At 37.7% G+C, this 24,045-nt stretch overlaps 1 protein-coding gene across 1 annotated transcript in view; it reads right to left on the reverse strand.

Annotated features, from left to right (window-relative positions):
* The window catches only part of Sgcz (sarcoglycan zeta), a 1,178,138-nt gene that overhangs the window by 125,867 nt on the left and 1,028,226 nt on the right, over nucleotides 1-24,045 (reverse strand). The window contains exon 4 of the mRNA XM_060381620.1: nucleotides 10,180-10,267. Coding sequence (XP_060237603.1) covers nucleotides 10,180-10,267 — 88 coding nt within the window. The remainder of the gene's footprint in view (nucleotides 1-10,179; nucleotides 10,268-24,045) is intronic.

Genomic DNA, 24,045 nt, shown 5'->3' on the forward strand with positions numbered 1-24,045 from the left:
TATGAGTTCAAAAAACTATATGTCAAATTAAGTTTTATACCCAAAGACTAAAAAGATTCAGTTTAAGTATAATTTACCAGGCTACAGAGAAAGACAATGCGGCCACTCTTCATGAGACCTGATAGACTAGGGTTAGAAAGAAAGGGAAGAGGACCTCCCTTATAAGAGGACTGGGGGAGGAGCATGGGTGGAGAAGGGGGAGGGTGGGTAAGATTGGGAGGGGAGGAGGGAGGGAGATACAGGGGGTATACAAAGTGAATAAACTGTAATTCATAAAAATTTTAAAAAAATTTAAAGGTTTTATGTATATATGCATATGTATGCATATATACATACACACAAATGTGTGTGTATATTCAAACATATGTAGTATTTTCTTTTTATTTATTTATTACAATTTATTCACTTTGTATTCCCACTGCACCGCCTCCCTTATCTCCTCTCGGTCCAACTCACACTCCCTCTTCTCCAACTATGCCCTTTTTCTAGTTCACTGATTGATTACGACCTTCTCCCCTTCCATCAGACCCTAGCCTATCAGGTCTCATTAAGGCTGGCTGCATCATCTTCCTCTGTGTCCTGGTAAGGCTGCACTCCCAGGGGGAAGTGATCAAAGAGTCAGCCACTGAGTTCATGTCAGAGACAGCCCCTGTATCCCTTTCTAGGGAACCCACTTGGAAACTGAGCAGCCTATTGAATTCCTCTGAAAAAGGGGTTCTACATATTCTCCATGGTCTTTGGTTGGAGTATAGGTCTCCGCAGGCCTCCCTGGACCTGTTTTCTTCTTGTGGAGTTCCTGTCCCCTCCAGGTCTTTTTATCTCCCTCTTCTTCCATAAGGTTTTTGGTACTCTGCCCAAAGTTTGGTTATGAGTCTCTGCATCTCCTTCAATAACCTGGTGGGTAGAGCCTTTCAAAGGTCCTTGTGGAAGACACCTGTCCTATTCCTTGTCTTCTACTTCTGATGTCTACCCTGTTTGCCCTTCAGGGTCCTACTTGTTGTTTAGCTTCTTTAGGACTATAGATTTTAGTATGTTTATCCTATATTATGTGACTAATATCCACATAAGTGAGTACATACCATACGCTTCTTTCTGCCTCTGGGTAACCTCACTCAGGATGATCTTTTCTAGTTCCTACCATTTGCCTGCAAATTTCATGATTTCCTTGTTTTTAATTTTTGAGTAGTATTCTATTGTATAAAAGTATCATACTTTCTGTATTCATTCCTTTTGAGGATCATCTAGGTTGTTTCCAGATTCTGGTTATTACAAATAAAGCTGCTATGAACATAGTTGAGCAAGTGTTCTTACGAAATGGTGGGACATCTTTTGGGTATATGCCTAGAAGTAGAATACCTGGATCTTGAGGTAACACTATTCTTAATTTTCTCAAAAAGTGCCAGATTGATTTCCAAAGTGGTTTTACAAGGTTACATTCCCACCAGCAATGGAAGTGGGTTCCCCTTTCTCCACAACCTCTCCAGCATACATCAACCCTTGAGTATTTATTTATTTATTTATTTATTTATTTATTTATCTATTTATTATTTTAATTCTTATTAATTATACTTTATTCACTTTGTATCCCCCCTGTGGTTCCCTCCCTCCTCCTCTCCCAATCTCTCCCTTCCTCCATCCTCTGCATGCATGCCCCTCCCCAAGTCCACTGATAGGGGAGGTCTTCTTTTCCTTTCTTCTGTCCCTAGTCAATTAGGTCTCATCAGGAGTGGCTGCATTGTCTTCTTCTGTAGCCTGGTAATGCTACTTCCCCCTCAGGGGGAGATAATTAAAGAGCAGGCCAATCAGTTCATGTCAGACAGTCCCTGTTCCTATTACAGTGGAACCCACTTGGATACTGAACTGCCGTGGGCTACATCTGTGCAGGGGTCTTAGGTTATCTCCATATATAGTCCTTGGTTGGAGTATCAGTCTCAGGAAAGATCCCTGGGCTCAGAAGTTTTGGTTCTGTTGCTCTCCTTGTGGAGTTCCTCTCGTCCAGGTCTTACTGTTTCCCACTTTTTTCCTAAGATTCCCTGCACTCTGCCCAAAGGTTGCCCATAAGTCTCAGCATCTGCATTGATAGTCTTCCTCAAGATCCAGCTATACCACTCCTAGGCATATATCCAAAAGAAGCTGAAGTACACAATAAGGACATTTGCTCAACCATGTTTGTAGTAGCCTTATTTGTAATAGCCAGAATCTGGAAACAACCCAGATGCTCCTCAATGGAGGAATAGATACAGAAATTGTGGTACATCTACACAATGGAATATTACTCAGTACTAAAAAACAAGGAAGTCCACTGTGGCCTAGCAAGACTGCTCCTCCCTTGGGGGATGGGGAGGTCAAAGAGCTTGCCATTGAGTTCCTGTCAGAAATAATCCCTGTTCCCCTTACTATGGGAAACCAATTGGTTACTGAGCTACCATGAGCTTCGTCTGGACTTTGCAGCCAGTCCTGAAGATATCTGATAAAACAGGGTCAGAGGAAAGGGGAGGAGGTCCTCCCCAGTCCGTGGACTTGGAAAGGGGCGGGAGGAAATGAGGGAAGGAGGGTGGGATTGGGAGGGAAGAAGGGAGCAGGATACAGCTGGGATACAGAGTTAATAAAATGTAACTAATAATAATAATAATAATAAATAAAAGAGAACACTGAAAAACAAACAAACAAACAAACAAGGAAATCATGAAACTTGCAGGTAAATGGTGGGATCTGGAAAAGATCATCCTGAGTGAGCTATCCCAGAAGCAGAAAGACGCACACAGTTTATACTCACTCATATAGACATATAATATAGGATAAACCTGCTAAAATCTGTACTCCTAAAGAAACTAATCAAGAGGGAAGACTCTTGCTAAAATGTTCAATTTCTATCCAGAAAGGCAAAGAGGATGGGCATCAGAAGAAGGAGATAAAAGGGAAAAAGTCAGGAACCCTTGAGTTTTTTATCTTAGCCATTCTGATGGGTGTCAGGTGAGACCTCACAGTCGTTTGATTTGCATTTCCTAAATGAAAAGGACATTGAACATATTTAAATATTTTTCTGCCATTCCTCTGTTGTGAATACTCTGTTTAGCTCTGTACCTCATTTTTAATTGGATTAACCTGTTTTGTTGGTGTTTAACTTCTCAATTATTTGTAAATTCTGGATATTAGTCCTCTGTCAGATGTAGAGTTGGTTAATATCTTTTCTGAGTCTATAGGCTGTCATTTTGTTCTGATGACTGTGTCCTTTGCTTTAGAGAAGCTTTTCAGTTTCATGAGGTCCCATTTATTAACTGTTGATCAGATCCTATGCTGTTGGTACTCTGTTCAGGAAGTTCTGGTCTCCTGTGCCAATGAGGTCAAGGCTCTTCCCTCTTTTCTTCTAATAGATTTAGTGTGTCTGGTGTTATGTTGAGGTCATTGATCTACTTGGTAATAAATATGAATCTATATGCATTTTTCTACATCCGGTTAGACCAGCACCATTTGTTGAAGATACTGTCTTTTCCCCTCTGTATTGTTTTGGCTGCTTTGTCAACAATTAAGTTTCTGTAGGTGTCTTGATTTATTTCTGGGTCTTCTATTTGATTCAATAGGTCCCCAAGTCTGTTTGTATGCCAGTACCATGCCATTTTTATTATTGTTGCTCTATAATGGAGATATCTCCAGAAGATCTTTTATTGTACAAATTGTCTTAGTTATTCGGGGTTTTTGTTTTTCCATATGAAATTGAGATTGTTCTTTCAAGGTCTATTAAAAATTTTGTTGGTATTTTGATGGGTATTGCATTGAATCTGCAGGTTGCTTTTGGTAAGGATAGTCTTTTCCATTATGTTAATCCGACCTATCCGTGAGTATGGAATATCTTCCCATTTTCTGATATCTTCTTCAATTTTTTTTCTTCAGAAACTTGAAGTATTTTTCGTACTGGTCTTTCACTTTCTTGGTTAGAGTCGCACCAAGGTACTTTATGTTATTTGTGTCTATTGTGAAGGGTGTTGTTTCCCTAATTTCTTTCTCATTAAATTTGTCTTTTATATAAAGAAGGGCTTCAGGTTTTTTTGTGTTAATTTTTTATTCAGCCACTTTGCTGAAGGTGTTTATCAGCAGGAGTTCTCTGGTAGAATTTTTTTGGGTTGCTCATGTATACAATCATATGATCTGCAAATAGTGAATCTTTGATTTCTTTCTTTCTGATTTGTATCCCTTTGATCTCCTTTAGTTGTCTTATTGCTCTAGCTAGGATTTCAAGTACTATGTTGGAGAGATAGGGAGAGAATGAGCAGCCTTGCCCTGTCCCTGATTTTAGAGGGATTGATTTAAGTTTCTCTCCATTTTGTTTGATTTTGGCTATAGGCTTGCAATAAATTGCTTTTATTATGTTTAAGTATAAATCCCTAATCTCTCCAAAACTTTAAACATGAATGGGTGTTGGATTTTGTCAAAGGCTTTTTTGGTATCTAAGGAGATTACCCTGTAATTTTTTTTTTTTTTTAGGTTTTGGTTTGATACAAATAAATAACTCAAAAAATTTCTGAAGTCCTTCTATAAACAAAATAAAAAAATGGTTGAGAAAGAATATAAGGAAATAATATCCTTCATGGTGGCCACAAATTACTACCTTGTGACTCTAACCAAGCAAGTGAAATATTTGTATGAAAAATTTTTCCTATATATTATACAAATATAAATTGTGAAAAAGTATTTAATATTCATTGAAATTGACTGTTCATGTTAATTAAAAATAAATACACTGTTAGTTAACATGAGATTTGCAGAATAATTAAAATTCTAATCCATAACTAATGCTGATTTTGGAGTTTATATTTTAACATTAACAAAACAGTGTCATACCTAAGAACTACAATCACTGCTATGCCCCTAAACAAAAAATGAATGAGGAAATAAAAAAGAGGAAAATATTTAAATTGTTACCACGTAAGTCACCACAATTTGTTTTTACACTGAACCTTGACTGAGTTTATTGCAAGAATGCAATCATCTTTAACTTCTATATGAAGGAAAATTACCTTTCCAAGATTCAAATTTTAATATTGTGTGTGTATAATATCTGTGATGTTTACATAAACACTTTAAATACTTAGCAACAGTCATGTTGTGCTCCATTTACCTTAAGTACCATCAGGAAGCTCATACTATAGAAAGTCGTCATGGAATTGTTCATATGTCATCATAATTACAATCATCACCACCAAAATAATGACATATAACTATGACCTCCCACTTAAAGACACTGAAACCATTCCCATTCTTCCTGGCAGTATTCAAAGTTAAGTGCCATGCTTATTTTAGAAAAGGGTAAACAACATCCAAGAAAGATAAGTTGTGTTCTTCTAGTCCACGGAAATGGTTGATATCCACATAGACTTCGACGTGTAACATGTATGTTTGTATGTAAAAGGTTTCACTGTGTAGTTCTTGCTGACCTAGAATTCATTATGTAAACAGGATGGCTTCAAGCTCATGGTTATCTCTTTCCTTCAATTGCTCAAGTGTTGGGATGAAGCAGGTGCCCTGCTACACCTGGATATACAAGATTATTTAATATTACCCACTCTATAGTTGATGTACTTCTCTGTTCTCTGTTTAATGACTGTTACAAAGTTATGGAAAAATATGGCCATCTTCAACAGTGTGCTGAAAGCACCAGGTTTTAGTTTACATTTTAATTATTTAAATGTTTGTCTAATCACAGAAACAGTTGGTGATGTAATTGTTCATTAAAGGTAAGCAACTTTTCTTTCCCTCTCATTTCCGTTTTCTCTCGTTTGAATAATATTTATATTACATTGAAAAAGTTTGCAAGAAGAGTTAAACTGTAAGCAAAATGTATTCTTTATGCTTTATGAATAAAAGCATGCAGTGGAATGCAGATGTCATTTGTTACCTACATACCCAGTAATCAAACAACTTCTACAGACAGGAATTATGAAACTATTATTTGACAGTGGATTTTGCAATATAGTCTCAGTGTTTTTAATTTATCTGTTGACAGTTCTACTAAGAACCACTTCAGCGATGGTGAACTGAATGCAAAACAAAACTCTATTCTACTAAGAGTTTTTAACTATGAGTAAATTCATACTTGGAAAACCTCTTCAATTTAGGCCCAGTTCTTCATGCCAGCTTAATGTATTCTGAAACAATTATAATTTGCCATTATAATTAAAATTAAGTGCTTGAAGATTCTGGTGCATGTAGAAATATGCACATTCCTTTAATTTTTAGTCGATTTATTTTAAGCTCCCTTTTCATAAGCAATATATTTTAATTTATGACAAAATATGTATTTATGATAATAGATATTTACTGACAAACTAAACATTTTAGTTTTATTAAAGTATATATTTATCAAAATATATTTCTACAAAGGAAGTGGACACATTCCTGTTTATATATGTCACAATATAAAGTATTAGTATATTTCTAAAATTCAATTAAAATATTGAAATTACCTACTTTTAGGCATTATTATTAATTTTTCACTAAAATAGGGTAACTCATTTCTCAAATTGGAAAACTGATCCTCTCCCAGGCCTAGCATACATATTATAAAAGATGTAGATAAAGATAGACATGCTATGCTTATAGACAGGAGCCTAACATAACTTCTCTGAGAGGCTTCCCCAAGCAGCTGATAGAGACACAGGTCCAGCATTAGACAGAGCTCAGGTAGTTCTTTAGAAAGAGTTGGGGGAAGAATTGAAGGAGCTGGAGGGGTCAAGGACTCAACAATAGAACCACAAAACTAATTTGGGCTCATTGGGCTCACAGAGACTAAACCACCAAACCAAAGAGCATGCATGGATTGGTTCTTAGGCCCGCTGTACATATGTAGCAGATGTGCAGCTTGGTCCTCATGTGGATCCTCCAACAACTGGAGCAGGGGACCTCTCAGACTCTGATACCTCCCTTTAGATCCAGTTCCCCCTAACTGGGCTGTCTTATCTGGCCTAAGTGAGAGAGGATGCCCCTAGTTCTGAAGCTGTTTAATGTGCCAGGCCAGGTTGGTATCCATGGCTGACCTTCCCCTTCTCTAAGGAGAATGAGAGGGGAGAATGGAGGAAGAGGTGTGAAGGAGGTGACTCTAAAAAAAAAAATCAAAACAAAACTACAAAATGTTAAAAAAATTTTAAAAATAGAAATTCACATATTGGGTAAACAATGACTCAAATCATGACAGTACCATGTAATTTTATCATAGGCCATATATGTTATATTAAAATATTTTAGCATTATACACATATCAAGTATGTATAATTTACACTGTTACAGCTGACTTTAATTTGTCTTTTTCCTCATAAAAACCGGGTGAAATAATTACACATGGTATCAAATGTTAAATTAAAATTTATTTCATAATAAAAGTAAAATCAAACATGGCAGAGGCTTTTTTCTTATTAGAGTTTTTCCCTAGCATGCAGGAAGCCTTTACCAGTGCATGCTAGTGCTAAAATACTAAAATGATAGCACTGCATTCAATGTAAGCAGCCCATCTGGAAGGTGGAGTTAAGGGGATTAAGATTTCAACTTTATCCTTAGCCAGTTTGGGGCAAATTTGGTCTACATGACTTCCTATTACTTAAAACGAAAAAAGTCAAAAAATATGTGGAGAAAATGGAACCCTCCTCCATTGCTGGTGGGAATGTAAACTTGTACAACCACTTTGGAAATCAATCTGGCACTTTCTCAGAAAATTGGAAATAGCGCCACCTCAAGAGCCAGCTACGCCATGCCTGGACATGTAATGGAAAGATGGTCAATCATACAAGAAAGACATTTGCTCAGTTATGTTCATAGCAGCTTTATTCATAATAGCCAGAATTTGGAAACAAAGTAGATGCCCCTCAACCGAAGAATGGAAACAGAAATTGTTTCTGCATTTAGACAATGGAATACTACTCAGCTATTAAAAACTGAACGTATGACAGGAGTCTACCACAGAAAGCATCTGAAAGACTCTACCTAGCAGTGCTCCAAAATAGATACTAAGACTCACAACCAAACCTTCGGCAGAGTGCAGGGAATCATATGAAAGAAGGGGAGTTTGATGTGGAAAGGATAGGAGCTCCACAAGGACCAAACGTATCTGGGCACAGGGTCTTTTCTGAGATGGACACTCAACCAAAGTCCATGAGAGGATAAAACCTAGAACCTCTGCTCAGATGTTACCCGTGATAGCTCAGTAATCAATTGGTTTCCCATAGTAAGGGGAACAAGGACTATTACTAACAGGAACTCAATGACTGGCTCTTTGACCTCCCCACCTCCCAAGGAAGGAGCAGTACTGTTAGGCCACAGAGGAGGACTTTGCAGCCAGTCTTGAAAATACCTGACAAAAGGGAGTCATATGAAAGGGGAGGAGGTCCTCCCCTACTGGTGGACTTGGAAAGGGGCAGGGAGGAGATGAGGGAGGGAGGGTGGGATTGGGGAGGGAAAGAGGGATACAGCTGGGATACAGAATTACAAAATGTAACTAATGAGAAAAATAAAATTATGGAAAAGAAAAAATCTATTTTAAATTTGAACAGAATGATTCTGGTTTATAAACTTTACCTACAAGAAAAAAAAACAAAAAAAAACCTATTAAATCATAAAACTTGCAAGCAAATGGTGGGAACTAGAAAAGATCATCATGAAGGGGAGTAGGACTTCCCCTATCAGTGGATTCTGGGAGGGGCATGGAAGAAAACGAGATAGGAAGGATGGGATTGGGAGGGGAGGAGGGAGGAGGCTACAGCTGGGATATAAAGCGAATAAATTGTAATAAATAAAAATTAATTAATAAAAGAATCTGAGCTAAACAAACAAACAAAAAAAACAATAAAAGGAAATGATGAAATTTGCAGGTGAATGGTGGGAACTAGAAAAAATCATCCTGGTGAGGTAACTCAGAAGCAGAAAGAGGTGCATGTATATACTCACATGTAAGTGGATATTAGCCACATAATACCGAAAAACACAGAAAAATCTATATTCCCTAAGAAGCTAAACAAGGAGGACCCTAGCAATGATTTTTAATTCTCATTCAGAAAGGCAAACAGGATAGGCACCAGAAGTGGCAGAAGGGATGGAATAGGAGCCTATCACAGATGTCCTCTAAAAGACTCCACCCAGTAGGTTATCAAAGCTGATAAGCAGAAACCCACAGGTAAACTTTGGACAAAACACAAGGAGCCTAATAGAAGAAGGGAGAAATAGAAAGACCCGGGGGGAACAGGAGTTCCACAAAGAGACAAACAAAGCCAAAAAAGCTCTGCCCATGGACCTAGTGCCCATGCTGAGACGTAGCCCATAGGCAGCTCAGTCTTTGTGTGGGTATCCTAGTAAGGGGAGCAGGAACAGTCTCTGCCTTGAACTCCATTGCCTGCTCTTTGATCACTTTCCCCTGGCTGCGACCTAACCAGCCCAAAGAGGAAGAGGATTCATGCAGTCCTGTTGAGACCTGATAGGCTAGGGTCAGATAGTAGGGGAGCAAGACTTTGCCTATCAGTGGACTAGGGGAAATGGATAGAGGAGAAGAGGGAGGGAAGGTGGGGATGAGAGAAGATGAGGGAGGGCACTACACGCTGGATATAATGTGAATAAATTGTAAAATAATAATAATGACAATAACAACAATAATATAAAAGAAGTCAACAAACAAAAGTACTAGTATTTTTTCTTTAACTTCTCTTTTAATCCTTCATACATAATTTCAGTAAAAAGGTTTGACAGAAACTGAAATAACATTTATTATAATAATAATTATAAGATTGTATACACACATACATATGAAGGTAATGTTCATTGGTAATTACTCTCCTAAGTTGAAGGAAACTTAGACATCATGATATCACATCATGCTGTCAGGTCACCTCATGTGCTTTTGCTTTCTAAGTCTATTTTGATATGCTATGAAAATATTTCAGGGACAAATGTACATTTTGATATTTAGGAGCAATGGCTACCATAGCAAATGTAATGTAATTTTGTCCCATTGTAACATACTAATAAATTACTCAGTTGTGGAAATCATAATTAATTCTGGGCCATTTTAGATTACATGTAAGTTGACTGGACTGCAATGAGAGATCCGCTTATATATTAGAGAAGTAAAATGGCTTCAACTTGGCCACAGGCCATAAAAACGGAGTAAGACAGAATGAGCAAACTTTACCTCCAAACACTCACCGACTGTCAGCTGTCCAGTGAGTTGCCCCATGTGGTTTCTTGCATTCACTGTAACATTTCTGTCAGACTGTAAGACCAGTGGACTGTCCTAGGAAATGTGCATAAAACAAATAAATCAAACAAAAGCATAACTGTAGTCAGAACACATGAAATCATGTTGTGCACTTTAACTCATTTTTCTTTTTTCTTTTTTTTTTTTCAATGCAGTTTATTCAGGAACATTGAACAATCCTCGGACCCCATTTCTTTATAAATAGGCAGCTGTGTTAGCATTTGGGTGAACTGGGTAAAAAGATGGTGTCACAAAATAATTTTGTAGTATATGGAATGCTTCCAGGTTTATATCCAGGCATCAACCTGGAGGTACTGATGGCAGTACCTCCAGTTCTACTGATGGCACTTAGCAAGGGTACAGGATCCCCTTTGTACCGTTCTTTAATGGCATAGAAGCTTGCTGACACAGATAATCCATTCAACTCCAGCAACTTTCAGATTTTACTATGAAATGGTAGTTCCTCAAAACTTCCTTCTCTGATCACTGTGTGTAGTGGTTGATTCCACTCGCAAACTTTCTATGCGCATTCCTTTTGCTAAGGCACTGATCACACGATTGGTTTACTAGTCTCATGTTGTATTTACATGGTTGTCTTCTTGCTTATTGCTTGTGTCCATAATGACAAAGACCAGGGCAGTCAGTTTTACAGAGCTGCATGTCCACTGTTTCTCCTAGTGCTATGTGTCTATTACGTAAAAGCCGGTATGTTGGAATGCTCTGTGATTGTACAGTGACTAAGGCAAGAAAACACAAGTTGTTTTCTTGAAGATTTCCACACCCCCTCCTTTGGTTATATGTGTCCAATTAGGTGCTTACATAGGACTAATTTAGCACATAATAATAGTTCACTGAAGGGAAGTACCATTGCCTGAGGAAGTTTTCTGTAGAAGTTTTTAAATATCTACCTCAGATAAGTAACATCATGATCTAAATAAAGGCTGGCCATTGACAAATTATCCATCCTTCTATTCAACAAATGCTTATTAGTCATTATGCACAGCATAATTTTATAGGAGCTGGACATTTAAGAGATCAAAATGCAGTAACTTCATTTATAAAATTTGACTTCAGTTTTGAAATGTTAATGAAAATCTCTCTCTAAATCTTCTCTCTGATCCACTTAATACAGCACTTCTACAGTGAAACCATTACACATGCTTTTTATTTTACTGTTTTAAAATTGTCCTTGTTTTTGAGAATATAATACAAAATATTTTATGGTATTCCTTCTCATCCCCCAGTTCCTTCCAGATCTTCCTTGCTTCCATATGTACCAAACTTCACTTTCTTCCTCTTTCTTAAAAAGAAAAAGAAAGAGAAATGTAAAGATAAAGCCAGTGAAAAACAGAGTTTGATTTATATTGCCCAATGAGTCCCAAGGGTGGAGCCTGTCCTGGAGTGTGATCGATAAACCCAGTGTTACTCCATTGAAGAAAAGTGATTTTTTTCCTCTCTTAGAAGCTATTATTTGCAATAGCTTCTTGTACAGGAGTGGGACAAGTGCTCATTTTACCTCTCCCATGCTGAGATCTTGCCTGCCTGTAGCTTGTGCAGGTCACAGTGAATTCTTATGTGCATCTGTCCTATTCTGTCTAGAAAATGTTATTTCCTTAAAACTATCTACCACCTCTGGTTCTTACAATCGTCCTGTCACTTGTTTTCACACTGAATCCTGAGCATTGAGAGGAGGGATGTGTTAAAGCTATCCCGTTCATGGCTAAGCACTCCAAAGTCTCTAAATCTTGGCTCATCATCCAGTGGTGGGCCTCTGTGTTAATTATCACCTACTGCAAGAAGAAGCCCCTCCGATGAGCACTGATGGATACACTGAACTATGTGTATGGTAATATGTAAGTAAGAGTCACATTCTTGCTATGTCCCTTTAGCAGATAATAGTAGTAAATGTTCCCCCAGGGCTCTTGCCCTATGTAGTCTCCAGTTCTTCGCCTCATCGACAGTATCAGACATGGATTCTACCACATAGAGTGGGCCTTATGTCCGATAGAAGTAGATTGCTGTTTCCTATTATTCTCGACACTATTTCACCAAAGAGCACATCTTGCTGACAAGTGGTAATTATTGGTGGTTCCATTTAGATAGATGATTGCTTGTCTTCTTTGATAGTGTGTGTAGTATCTTATAGCATCATGAATGTTAACTAGTAGGGGTGAAGCTTGACTTCTCTATGTTCTATGCCATAAGTATGAGGTGCCTTCAACAAATGAGTCTATGGAGGCTAATCATAACATTGGCAGTGACCTGTACAATTTTGGAAGTCTATAGGATTCTTTTGAGCAATGACTAAAATTATGAAACACATTCCTCATACTGCAGATTTTATTTGATAGCTAGCATATGATTCCTAATTGGACAACAATCACCCTCCATTATATGGTAATTCCATTGAAATTCTTTACATATATGTTGTATGAACTTTAGGGTACTTCTTGAGCAGTGGGTTTCAAAATGGGGTTTTGAAAAAGCTGTAGTGTTAGTTATCCCTCCCACACCCTTTTTCTGTTCTAATTTACACTGTACTACTTCAAAGCATTACAGTCTATATCTCCTTTCTTGGCAGGAGGACCCTCCCCAGTGCTGTTTCTTTACTAGCTACCTATACATTGAGGAAAAAAAAAATCTTAAAATGGAGTATAGAGCTAAGCAAAGATTTTGCAAGAGATGAAACACAGATAACTGAAAAGTGCTTTAAAACTATTCAACATCCTTAACCAACAGGGAGATAAAAACTAAAACTACTTTGAGATGTTATCTTACCCTAGTTAGAACGGCTGTGACTCCCCCAACTGTGTTAACATGTCTCTTGGTGTCATCCTTGTTCAGGTCATGTTTGTAATCAAGTAGTTAGGAATGCACACACATACACACACACACACACACACACACACACACACACCAACATCACTACCACCACCAATAAGAACAATAACACCATCAAAAACAATTTTTAAAAAAAGAGGCCAAGAATTTGAGAGGGAGAAAGGGGTATACCAGAGATAATATGGAATGAGGAAAAGCAAAGGAGGAAATATGGTGATTATAATATCAAAATATAAAAGCCAGGAATGTTCAAAATTAATAAAATGATTGACAGAAGATGCTGGTAAATATGTAGGGAAAAGGGAACTCTTCCTCATTAATGGTGGGAGTGTCAGCTGGTAGGGATAGTATGCAAATCAGTGTGGAAGTTCATTAAAACCTGAAAATATTTCTACCCCGAAATCCAGCTATACCACTCTTGAAAATATACCCAAATAATTCTACATATATTACTTGTTCATTCATGTTCACTGATGCCTTATTCATAATAGCCAGGAAGCAGAAATATCCTAATTGTCCACCAACTGATGAATGGATAATGAGAATAAGGTACACTTACACAATGAGGTATTTATTATTCATCTGTTCAGAGAAATAATTTAATGAGATTTCAGGCAAATAAATAGATCTAGAAACAATCATTCTCAGTGAATTGTCCCAGAACACAAAAAATAAATATGTTTTCTTGTATATGAGGATGTTAGCTTTATTGTTTTAGTTCTGTGTGTTTCATGTACATGTATTTTATATACAAGCCCCTTAAACACTGAATATTAAGATTTGATATTTTATATTTGATTATGCATGAACCTAAATCTATCTTAGGACTCTTAACTACATGCAAGTATATAAAGAGATGATCATATACACATATGTTTAACATTCAATGTTCAACACGTGCAACATTTATATACACACCTTTATAAAGTGGGTTTTTCAAGCGCATTCAAACTAAGATTTGATAGAACCGTATTTTCTACATAATTTACCAAATTTGAGGAACATATTTATTCTACTAAGATGTCATTGTACAAAATGACTACACGTAAATTCATTTCTGTTTTTCTGTTTTCCCAGCTGAGATTCTTTATCTATAAATAAAGTTCATTTCCACATTAAAAATACTGAGAATATTAAATGATGTGAGCATTTAAAACCTTAAACACTAAAGAAAATATATAAAATATACAGCTAGTCATTTCTCCATAAACATATGTGAACTATAGATATCTCTCTTTGAAAATACTAAATCACTTTAAATCAATTAGGGAAATATTACCATGTGCCATGTCCAAATTCTGTTGATAGCACAGATTGTCCACTAAGCACTGTTTCCAGACAAGGACTTCTACACAGTGAATACACTGTTGTATTAAACATAGAAGATATTTTGTATAGTCATATACATAACAAAACAATTGCATTCTGTATTTGTAAAATTCAATGTAAATGTTTTTAAAGGATGCTATGATAAAAACAAAAACAAAAACACAGAGTCTACAAATTTGAAGGAGAACAGAAAGGGTTATATTGAAGGATATTGAAGAAGGAGAGGGATGAGGGAAGTATAATTAAAATACAATCTTCTGCATAGACTGATGCCCCAACCAAGGAACATGCCTAGAGAGGACCTAGACCCCCTGCTCAGATGTAGCTGATTGACAGCTCAGTCTTGATGTGGGTTCCCTAGTAAGGAGAGCAGGGGCTGTCCCTGACATGGACTCTGTTGCTGTTTTTTGATTACTTCCCGCTCATCGAGGAAGGACATTCTAGGCAACAGGGGAAGAAGATGCAGGCAATCCTCATGAGAACTGATAGGCTTGGGTCAGTTGGTCCTGGAGGAAGGCTCCCCTTCTCTAAGAAATGGGGAACAGGGGGAAGAGGAGGGAAGGTTGGACAAGGAGGCAAGAAAGGAATGGACTATATTTGGGATGTAAAATGAATAAGTTATAAAAATAAATTTAAATTAAAAAAAGAAAAATGAACATGTGAATATAAGTATAACAAAATTCATGACATCCTGGTATGTCTAAGTGAAGTGCTGTGGAAGTATAAGGAATATTACAAGATTTATTGTATAAAAGACCTTATGATCAAAGAACTGCAAATTTAAAAGTCAGCAGTCAATAGGGATTTCATCTAGTGTAATACAAAAATAGACCTGTTAGGACTGTGGGTTTAATCACTGCATTTTAGTTTATAACATGTCAATTCACTTTTCACCACATCATAGGGATCCTATTGAAGTTCTCTCTGTGGCTCACTTCCATTTTACTTATTCCACTAAGTTTCCTCTCAGAATTAAATTTTTATATCCAGATTAAACTTTTACTATGGTGGCAGAAGCAATCTTTGTACTTGCTAGAATTATAAACAGAGCTATCAGAGGCGATGAGCAATTCTCTACAATAGACTCATGTGAATAAAACCACATTATTATGCTGTTTTGATTTTTAAGTTCTGTTAAGCCAATGTAGTTCCTATGAGTATACCGTGTTCACTGGAAAATCATGTAGAGATTTTTGTCTATAAATCAGCACAGTGTTTACTTTGAAACTAGGGCCACTACTAATGCATCTTAGGACCAAATCTTAGCCTTTTACATAATGTCCACCGTATTCTATACATATGAATGTATATGTCATAAAAATGATGACAGTCCAATGAGTTATCTAACAGGAATATAATATTACAATCCCATGCAGCTGCAAAGTCTCCTAGTAGGTGAATTTTCCATTGTGACTCAACAGAAAAAAATCTATTTTTCACTTAAAAATGACATTTACTAAATTTTACCCTAAGCAACAATTTTAATGCACAGTTTGTATTCTTTTTTTTTTTCAATGCAGTTTATTCAGGAACCTTGAACAATCATCTGACCCTGGGGAAAGCCAGCCCACAGCTTAAATAGCCTCTGGGTAGCCAACCCAGGCGTGCCACGTGGGCAATGCAGATAGGTCCACATACATGGAAGCAAGCCAGATCCTCAGCCTTAGCCAAATGTGGAGTTGTTCGTGACAGAGAGCACTCACCATCGGGAGGGTGGAAGGCGGAAACCAGCTCCATCTTTAAGGCATAGCATTCCGCAGCTCTCTACAGTTCCCCCTTTTTGTTTTAGACGCATCAGGCAAGAGTAGAGGTCTGATCTCTGATATTAGAAATAAATTGGGACTTTGTACCGATGTTCATTTAGGTGTCATCCACCCAAAGAGCATCAGACCCGTCTGATACCTTTTTCTCAGAGGCAGGACCTGGGGCATCAACCCGCATGCAATCAGACATGCTCTTCTCTGGGTCGAAAGCGGCTGACCCTGAGTGCAGTGCTTAGCCTCGCATCCTGAGCGTAACATTTTAGCTTTTTATGGTATCCAACCGTGCTTGGGGAGAATGTCCTGCTTCAATGGCTGTAAAGGCCTGAATGATCATGGCTGCATCACACTGTTGTGAGACTCTAATCTTGCATATATACCACAGGCAAACCAAGGAGACCAACACGTCTCGTCCCTGGGGGCAATGGTTTCCTGAACCTACTCAGACCTCGGACACCACCACTGCTAGTTCTAGAACTGACACAGGATGTTTCAACGAGGGGGTTAAGGCTTCTCATAATATTTCCTATAAGCCCACACCTGTTTGTCTATATCCCCCATTTTTATTCATTATTAGCCAGATAGAGCCAAGTAATTGTGGTAATGATACTTGCTTTTTTGCCCAATGATGGAATGCTAGTAAATTTAGGTATGCCCTGGTTACTCGCATGCCTCACTGGGTGCCTGTGCCCGTTGATGCCCCTCACGCTATGACTCTCTTCAGACAGAAAAGGGATCTTGGAACTACAGCCACCATTGTTACTACCATCTCATTGGCGGCTGTTGGAGCTACCACTGGGGCATTAGCCATGAGTCATACTGGGCAGACTGCTCAGACCCTGAATAATCATTTAGCCAATGTAGCTCATGCCTTAGTTGTACATAAAGGAATTAATGCTCAACTAAAAGGAAGCTTGATGGTGTTTAATCAGAGGATTGACCTCGTGCAGGAGCAAATTGATACCCTATGGCAAATCGCTCAACTTGGCTGTCAATGAAAATATGCTGGACTTTGAGTCACTAGCATATAACATGAGAATTTTTCCTGTGCTGCAAATCTGTCTAAACAATTGTCGAGCTATATTTTAGGTAATTGGACTGGAGAATTCGATACTACGATGGAGCAGCTGAGAGTGGCCATTGTCACAGTAAATTCTACCAGAGTGGATGCAGGACTAGCCACAGGATTATCAACATGGATTGCTGCAGCCATGAATCAGTTTGTATTCTTTCATTGCTATTTCTCCAGAGGTCTCTCTATGAGAAAATAGGGGTCATTACTGTTTCATTTGAATTAATTTTCTTATAAAATTTCGTTATGCTTGTTTTATTATTATGCACTGATAGGAGAGAATGACCTACTACCATCTGACACAGCCTATCAGATCTCATCAAGATGGGCTGCAACCTATAAAAAGACCTTCTGGAGGTGTCTTGATCCCTGATCTCAAGCTGTATTACAGAGCAACAGTAATAAAAACTGCATGGTATTGGCATAGAATCAGAATGGTGGATCAATGGAACCGAATCGAAGAGCCAGAAACAAACCCACACACCTTTTGATACTTGATTTTTGACAAAGAAACCAAACCATACAATGTAAAAGAGATAGCATCTTCAACAAATAGTGCTGGTCTAATTGGATGTCTACATGTAGGAAAATGCAAATATGCCCATATCTAACACCCTGCACAAAACTAAAGTCCAAGTGGGTCAAAGACCTTAACTCAAAACCAGACACTCGAAACCTGTTAGAAGAAAAAGTGGAGAAGAGCCTTCAACTCATTGTGTTACTTTTCTAAACAATTTTAATGTACAAATATGTTAGCATACTAGTATTAAAACAAAATATTCCTTAATCTTTACTTCTTGTTAGAAAATTTATATGTGTAACAAACAAATTATTTCATGATATGATCTATTTTTTTGTTTACTGTTAGTGTGTATTCATTATATAAACACATAAAACCAATGTGTTTTATTATGATATTTTTACATATCTTTATCATATGTTTCAGCCCCTTCCTTTTTTTCTCATCTCCCCGGACCCCTTCTCTGTCTTTTTCCTCTACCCAAACATTCCCTTTTACACTTTCATGTATTATTACTTTATTTTAAAATGCAGGGTCCACACATTAGAGAGAACACATATTTGTCTTTCTGACTCTAGGATGTTTGTTGAACATCATGATCTCCAGCTCAATGCATTTTTCAACAAATATTATAATACTGTTATTCTGTGCTGCTGACTAAAATGTCTGCACAAACCGGGTGCCTCATGTTTTCTTTATTCAGTCCTTGACGGGTACTCAAGCTAATCCCATAAATTGGCTGTTGGGAATAACAATTGGTAAACATAACTTTGCACATATTTTGCAAGTAAAATTTATGACAAGTGTATGCAAGATTGTAAAGAAGTTCTTCATCCTACCTTATTTACTTATATGCGTGTATACAGGAGGGTGGTATGTACACATGTGTGCAGGTGCCCTTGGAGGACAGAAGAGGGTGCTGGGTCACCAGGACCTGAAGTTACAGGAAGTTGTGGGTGATAAGGCCTGACTAAGGTTCTCTGCAAGAACAGAGGCAACTATTCCCATATGAACTTTTAAAACTACCGTGTGTTGTGTCTGTCACCTGGTTTAAGGTCGACAAGCACTTTGAATAAATGAATTGTGCAGCGCACATATGTAGTGCAAAACATTTGGGTGGGCTCTTCATGCTCATCGGGATTTGTGTTTAGATCATAGAAACCTTATGGGGTCTTGCTGCCTATTCTCTTCCTCGATTATTTAGTTTTTAACCTCTCATGGAAAGATTTCTAAATACTATTTAAGTGGAACAAGCCACATCACATCATCTACTGTGTATTCTTTATCTCTCTTCTCAAGCAGTAACTTAATTTTATTTCAATTCCTGTTCTCTTTTTATTTTTTAATTTTAACTTTTTTTATTAATTACACTTTATTTACTTTGTATTCCCCCTGTAGTTCCCTCCCTCTTCCCCTCCCAATCCCTGCTTTCCTCCTCCTCCATGCATGCCCCTCCCCAAGTTCACTCATGGGGGAGGTCTTCTTTTCCTTTCTTCTGATACTAGTCTGTTAGCTCTCATCAGGAGTGGCTGCACTGTCTTCCACTGTGGCCTGGTAGGGCTGCTCTCCCCTGATGGGGACAAGATCAAAGAGCAGGCCAATCAGTTCATGTCAGAGATAGTCCCTGTTCCAATTACTATGGAACCCACTAGGAGAATGAACTGTCATGGGCTACATATGTGCAGGAGTTCTGGGTTATCTCCCATGCATGCTACTTGGTTGGACTATCAGTCTCAGGGAAGACCCATGTGCCCAGATTTTTTGGATCTGTTGCTCTCCTTGTGGAGCTCCTGTCGCCTCTGGGTCTTACTAACTCCCACTTCTTTCATAAGATTCCCTGCATTCTCCTCAAAGGTTTCCCATATGTCTCAGCATCTGCTTTGCTAGTCTGCAGGGCAGAGGCTTTCAAAGGCCCTCTGTGGCAGACTCCTAACTTGTTCCCTATTTTTCTCCTTTTTATGATGTCCATCCTCTTTGCCTTTCTTGATGGGAATTGAGCATTTTAGCCACAGTTCTCCCTCTAGATTAGTTTCTTTAGGTGTACAGATTCTAGTAGGTTTATCCTATATTATATGTCTATATGAGTGAGTATATACCTTGTGTGTCTTTCTGCTTCTGGTATCTATTCCTTTTCTTATTTCACCAATGTAAAAATATGAAAAACAGGTAAATAAAAATTCTTTGTTTAATAATGAGATTATTTGAGATTTAATTTTCCTCAGGAAGCAAATGACTTAATTACTAAAATTGCTGTTTTAAATATAATGGTATGGATTGTTAACAAATCTCCTCAAATTCTGGATTCATAATTCACTAGAGTAAGAAATAGTTCCTGACAGAGACAATACTTATTAAAATTCAACTTTGAATAGATTTCTAGCCCAGTACTTTTACTGATAACTTTGTCATATTCACTTTTACAGATGTGTTTGCATATTGAAGTTGCCGTTTGGTAATGCCTGCCTCTTTAATGTTATACAGTGACCATGGTGGTCGATTATGCATCTTTTTGGCTTTCCTTATCCTGATTTCCACTGAGAAAAGTGTATCTAGAGTGTGGTTATGAGCAGTTTTTCCATAGCTCTCAATTATAGAAGATTCTAGGAACTGGATCATCATCCCTACATCTGTCAAATGTTTCACCTCAAACTTTACCTACGGGTAGCCTTACAGAATTTTTTTTTCATGAGTAAGGACTCTAGATGGAAAAAGTTCTACTCTACCCCCTCCCCAATAAAAAGATCAGGTAAGACATTACTATTTTATATTAACCAGGTTCACTGTGGTACTAGAGATTCCTCTTCTTCTTAGACAGTAATTGTAGCAACAAAGACATTTTCCTCATTTCCTTTCATTCTAAGCTTGTATCCACTGTCACTGCTGATGTCTCTACAGTTATTTGAGAACCTTGGCCTAACCCCAGGGGTCAGTTCTGTTCACTCTGCGTGTTCAGATTTAGACATTTGTACTACACTATGAAGTAGAGTGAGACCTATTGCCTGGAAGGATGTATAGACTAGATCCTATTATTGTGACCCGAAAGAAACTTTAGAGCATTGGTGAAAACTTTGTGTTACATAGATTCGGATGAACAATTAAATAAATGGATATGATGAGTTGGTAGCTATTTTGGCCCCAGATAATGTACAGAGCATTTCTACTTTTAATCAACTAAATTAGTAAATTTTTCTGATAATGGGAATTATAATGATGAGTGTGCATCTTTATTGGGACAGGTAAAACAGAGACAGAAATAGATAATCTTGGGTATATATTTGCATATAACAAACTTTATTATTTAGGTATGCAATGAAAGAAGAAGAAATTTTTTTTTTCATTAAGTTAGTTTACTTTTCTTTTTCTGGAACTTGTCAATTTAGAAAAAGATTCCAGACACTAATTTTTACTTTTTATAATTTACTTTTAATTTATTACAATTTATTCACATTGTATCCCAGCTGTAGCCCCCTCCCTAGTCACCTCCCAATCCTGCTTCCCCTCCCTCTTTTACTTTTATGCCCATCCCATGTTCACTGTTGGGGAGGTCCTCCTCCCATTCCATCTGACCCTAACCTACCAGATCTCATCAAGACTGGCTGCATTGTCTTCCTCTGTGGCCTGGTAAGGCTGCTCCACCCCCTATCAGAGGAGGTGATCAAAGTGCCAGCCACAGAGTTTATGTCAGAGAGTACTTGTTCCCCTTCCTAGGGAACCCAATTGGAGACTGAGCTACCATGGACTACATCTGTGCAGGTGTTCTAGGTTATCTCCATGGATGGTCCTTGGTTGGACTATCAGTCTCATAAAAGACCCCTGGGCCCAGAACTTTTGGTTCTTTTGCTCTCCTTATGGAGCTACTCTCTCCCCCAGGTCTTTCTATCTCCTCTTTTTTTCATAATAATTTTTACTTTTTTGCATATTTTAAATTTTTATTAATTATACTTTATTCACTTTGTATCCCCCCATAAGCCCCTCCTTCCTCCCCTCCCAATGCCACCCTCCCACCCCTTCTTCATGCATGCCCCTCCCCTAGAATTCCTGCACAGATATAGCCCAGGGCAGTTTAGTGTCCAAGAAGGTTACATAGTAATGGGAAGAGGGACTGCCTCTGACATAATCTGATCTGTCTGTTCTTTGATTACCTCTCCCTGGGGAGCAGCCTTACCAGGCCACAGAAGATGACAATGCACCCACTCCTGATGAGATCTGATAGAATTTTTACTTTTTAAATGCAACACATTTAACTGAGAAAAATCAAGTTCTTCAGTACGTTATTTGTGCTCTCAAAGGAATCTTCAATATCAAGTAGAAAAAGAGATAATGAGTTTTAGATTATTTTTCTTTGGAAATGTCTTTATTCACTTCATTCAAGTTTTCACTACTTGAAAAAAATAAGCAAAGAACTTTATTTCTTCCTTTTAAAATAAAGTAGGCTTATTAAATCTTCAAGTATTTGAAAATGTTAGACCCAAAATTTCAGTTTACTCTGGGTCTGAATCTAAACTGCAACTTAATTCTTGAATGAGATGAGGGAACTCATTTTTTGTTGTTGTTGTTGTTAATGTGATAAAATACAATGGCCAAATAAATTATAGAGTATTTTATTTTGGTTTATGGTTTGAGAGGATTGGAGTCCATGATGGTGGGGACAACATAGCAGCACTCAGTAGGCTTGATGGTAGGAGCCAGAAGCTGAGACCTCACATCTTGGACCACAAGCTTGAGGCAGAGCAAGGGGGGAAAATGGCGGTAAGATTTTCATCTCCAATTCTTCCTCCAATCCTCCAACTTTTATGAACCTCCAGCAGCACTGTACCTTGTCTATAGCCCCCAAGAGTAGCATCAACTAGGGACAAGTATTCAAATGTGTCAGACTATGAGGAACATTTTTCAAACAGCTTTCCAAAGTGACAAAACAATAGAATTATTTAGTGAAACAAGCAATGATTATATATTAAAAAAATACCAAACTGTTGTAATGACTGTGACTGGGCCACAGGTTTCTCAGGTATTTGGTTAAACATTGCTTTGGATGTAACAGTGAGGGTAACTCTCAATTACCATTTGAATCAATAGATTGAAGACAGGAGATCAACCTTCTGCCACTGACCTCTTTAATCCATTTGAGGCCTAAGGAGAACAAAAGCTCACTGCAAACACAATTTATAATCCTTACAGTTGATGGATTGCCTTTCCGCTTTTGAAGTTGGTGTATAATTTATGCTGGATCTTTAGATTTTCATGGCTTAGGGTTCCCTGTTTAAGGAAGAGGCATGATGATCAGATGGTAGGAGGGTATCCTCAGCTGCAAAGTGAGTGTGAGGCTAGCCGAAAGGACATGAGACTCTATATGTAGAAAAAAACCAAAAACATAAACGATTATACCTGTACTGTCAACTTCCCCTGACATCATACCTACCTAACCTGTGATTTCTTATTCTCTGTAACCATCCAGGACAATTCTATGTAATAAATCCCCTGATGGTACTTCTATAATTATTAAGAGAACAAACTAATAGAGTACCCAAACTACAAGTGAAATTTGACAAATGTTCAGCTATTGGGGAAAAAAGTTGATTCTGTAATATATGTTCTTTGTTGCTTCTGGTTAAACATCACCTGTATTTCACAGAGATTTTTTTTTTTTAAACCGATTCTCAGTTTGTATTACAGGTGTCCTAAAACTCACATCTGCTGCCTCCACCTCTCAAGGGGAGGAATAACAAACCTGCACCAACATGTCCAGTCTCAATGAGGCATTGATCCTTTCAGTTTGAACAATCATTGGTTTCAGAATCTTTAGCAATCATATACTTTCTTCCTGAACAAAATACACACAGTGGGGAAAATCATTAGAAGCTTACTTCTAATCACAACAGGTATTTCAAAATTGTGACATTTAACTCATACTTTCATAATTCCACCTTTTTATACATTCTTATAAAAGTAAAACACTCTAATTGTGTTAAGACTCTGGGCCAAAAGAAACATTAGTTTTATGCTTTCCTTTATGAAAATGAAAACTATAGCCTCTGTGTCTAGCAAACACACTGAATCAGACCGAAGAGTAGAAGGCATAATCAGTGAGACTTATCATGGTGTCTAGATGTCTTCAGTGCACATCAAAATGGCCTGAAACTCTATGTGCATCCTAGGATCAAGCCTAAGTTCTGAGTGTGTGACTGTGTGAAGCCACATTCATGGTGTTGGTCTACACATCTCTGCTGAGTAGTATGACATTAATGTTCCGACTATTATCTAGGATTGGAAACAGACCTTTCGTAATATAAGT

The sequence above is a fragment of the Meriones unguiculatus genome, chromosome 4, assembly GCF_030254825.1.
Source record: "Meriones unguiculatus strain TT.TT164.6M chromosome 4, Bangor_MerUng_6.1, whole genome shotgun sequence".
NCBI classification, from domain to species: Eukaryota; Metazoa; Chordata; class Mammalia; order Rodentia; family Muridae; genus Meriones; species Meriones unguiculatus.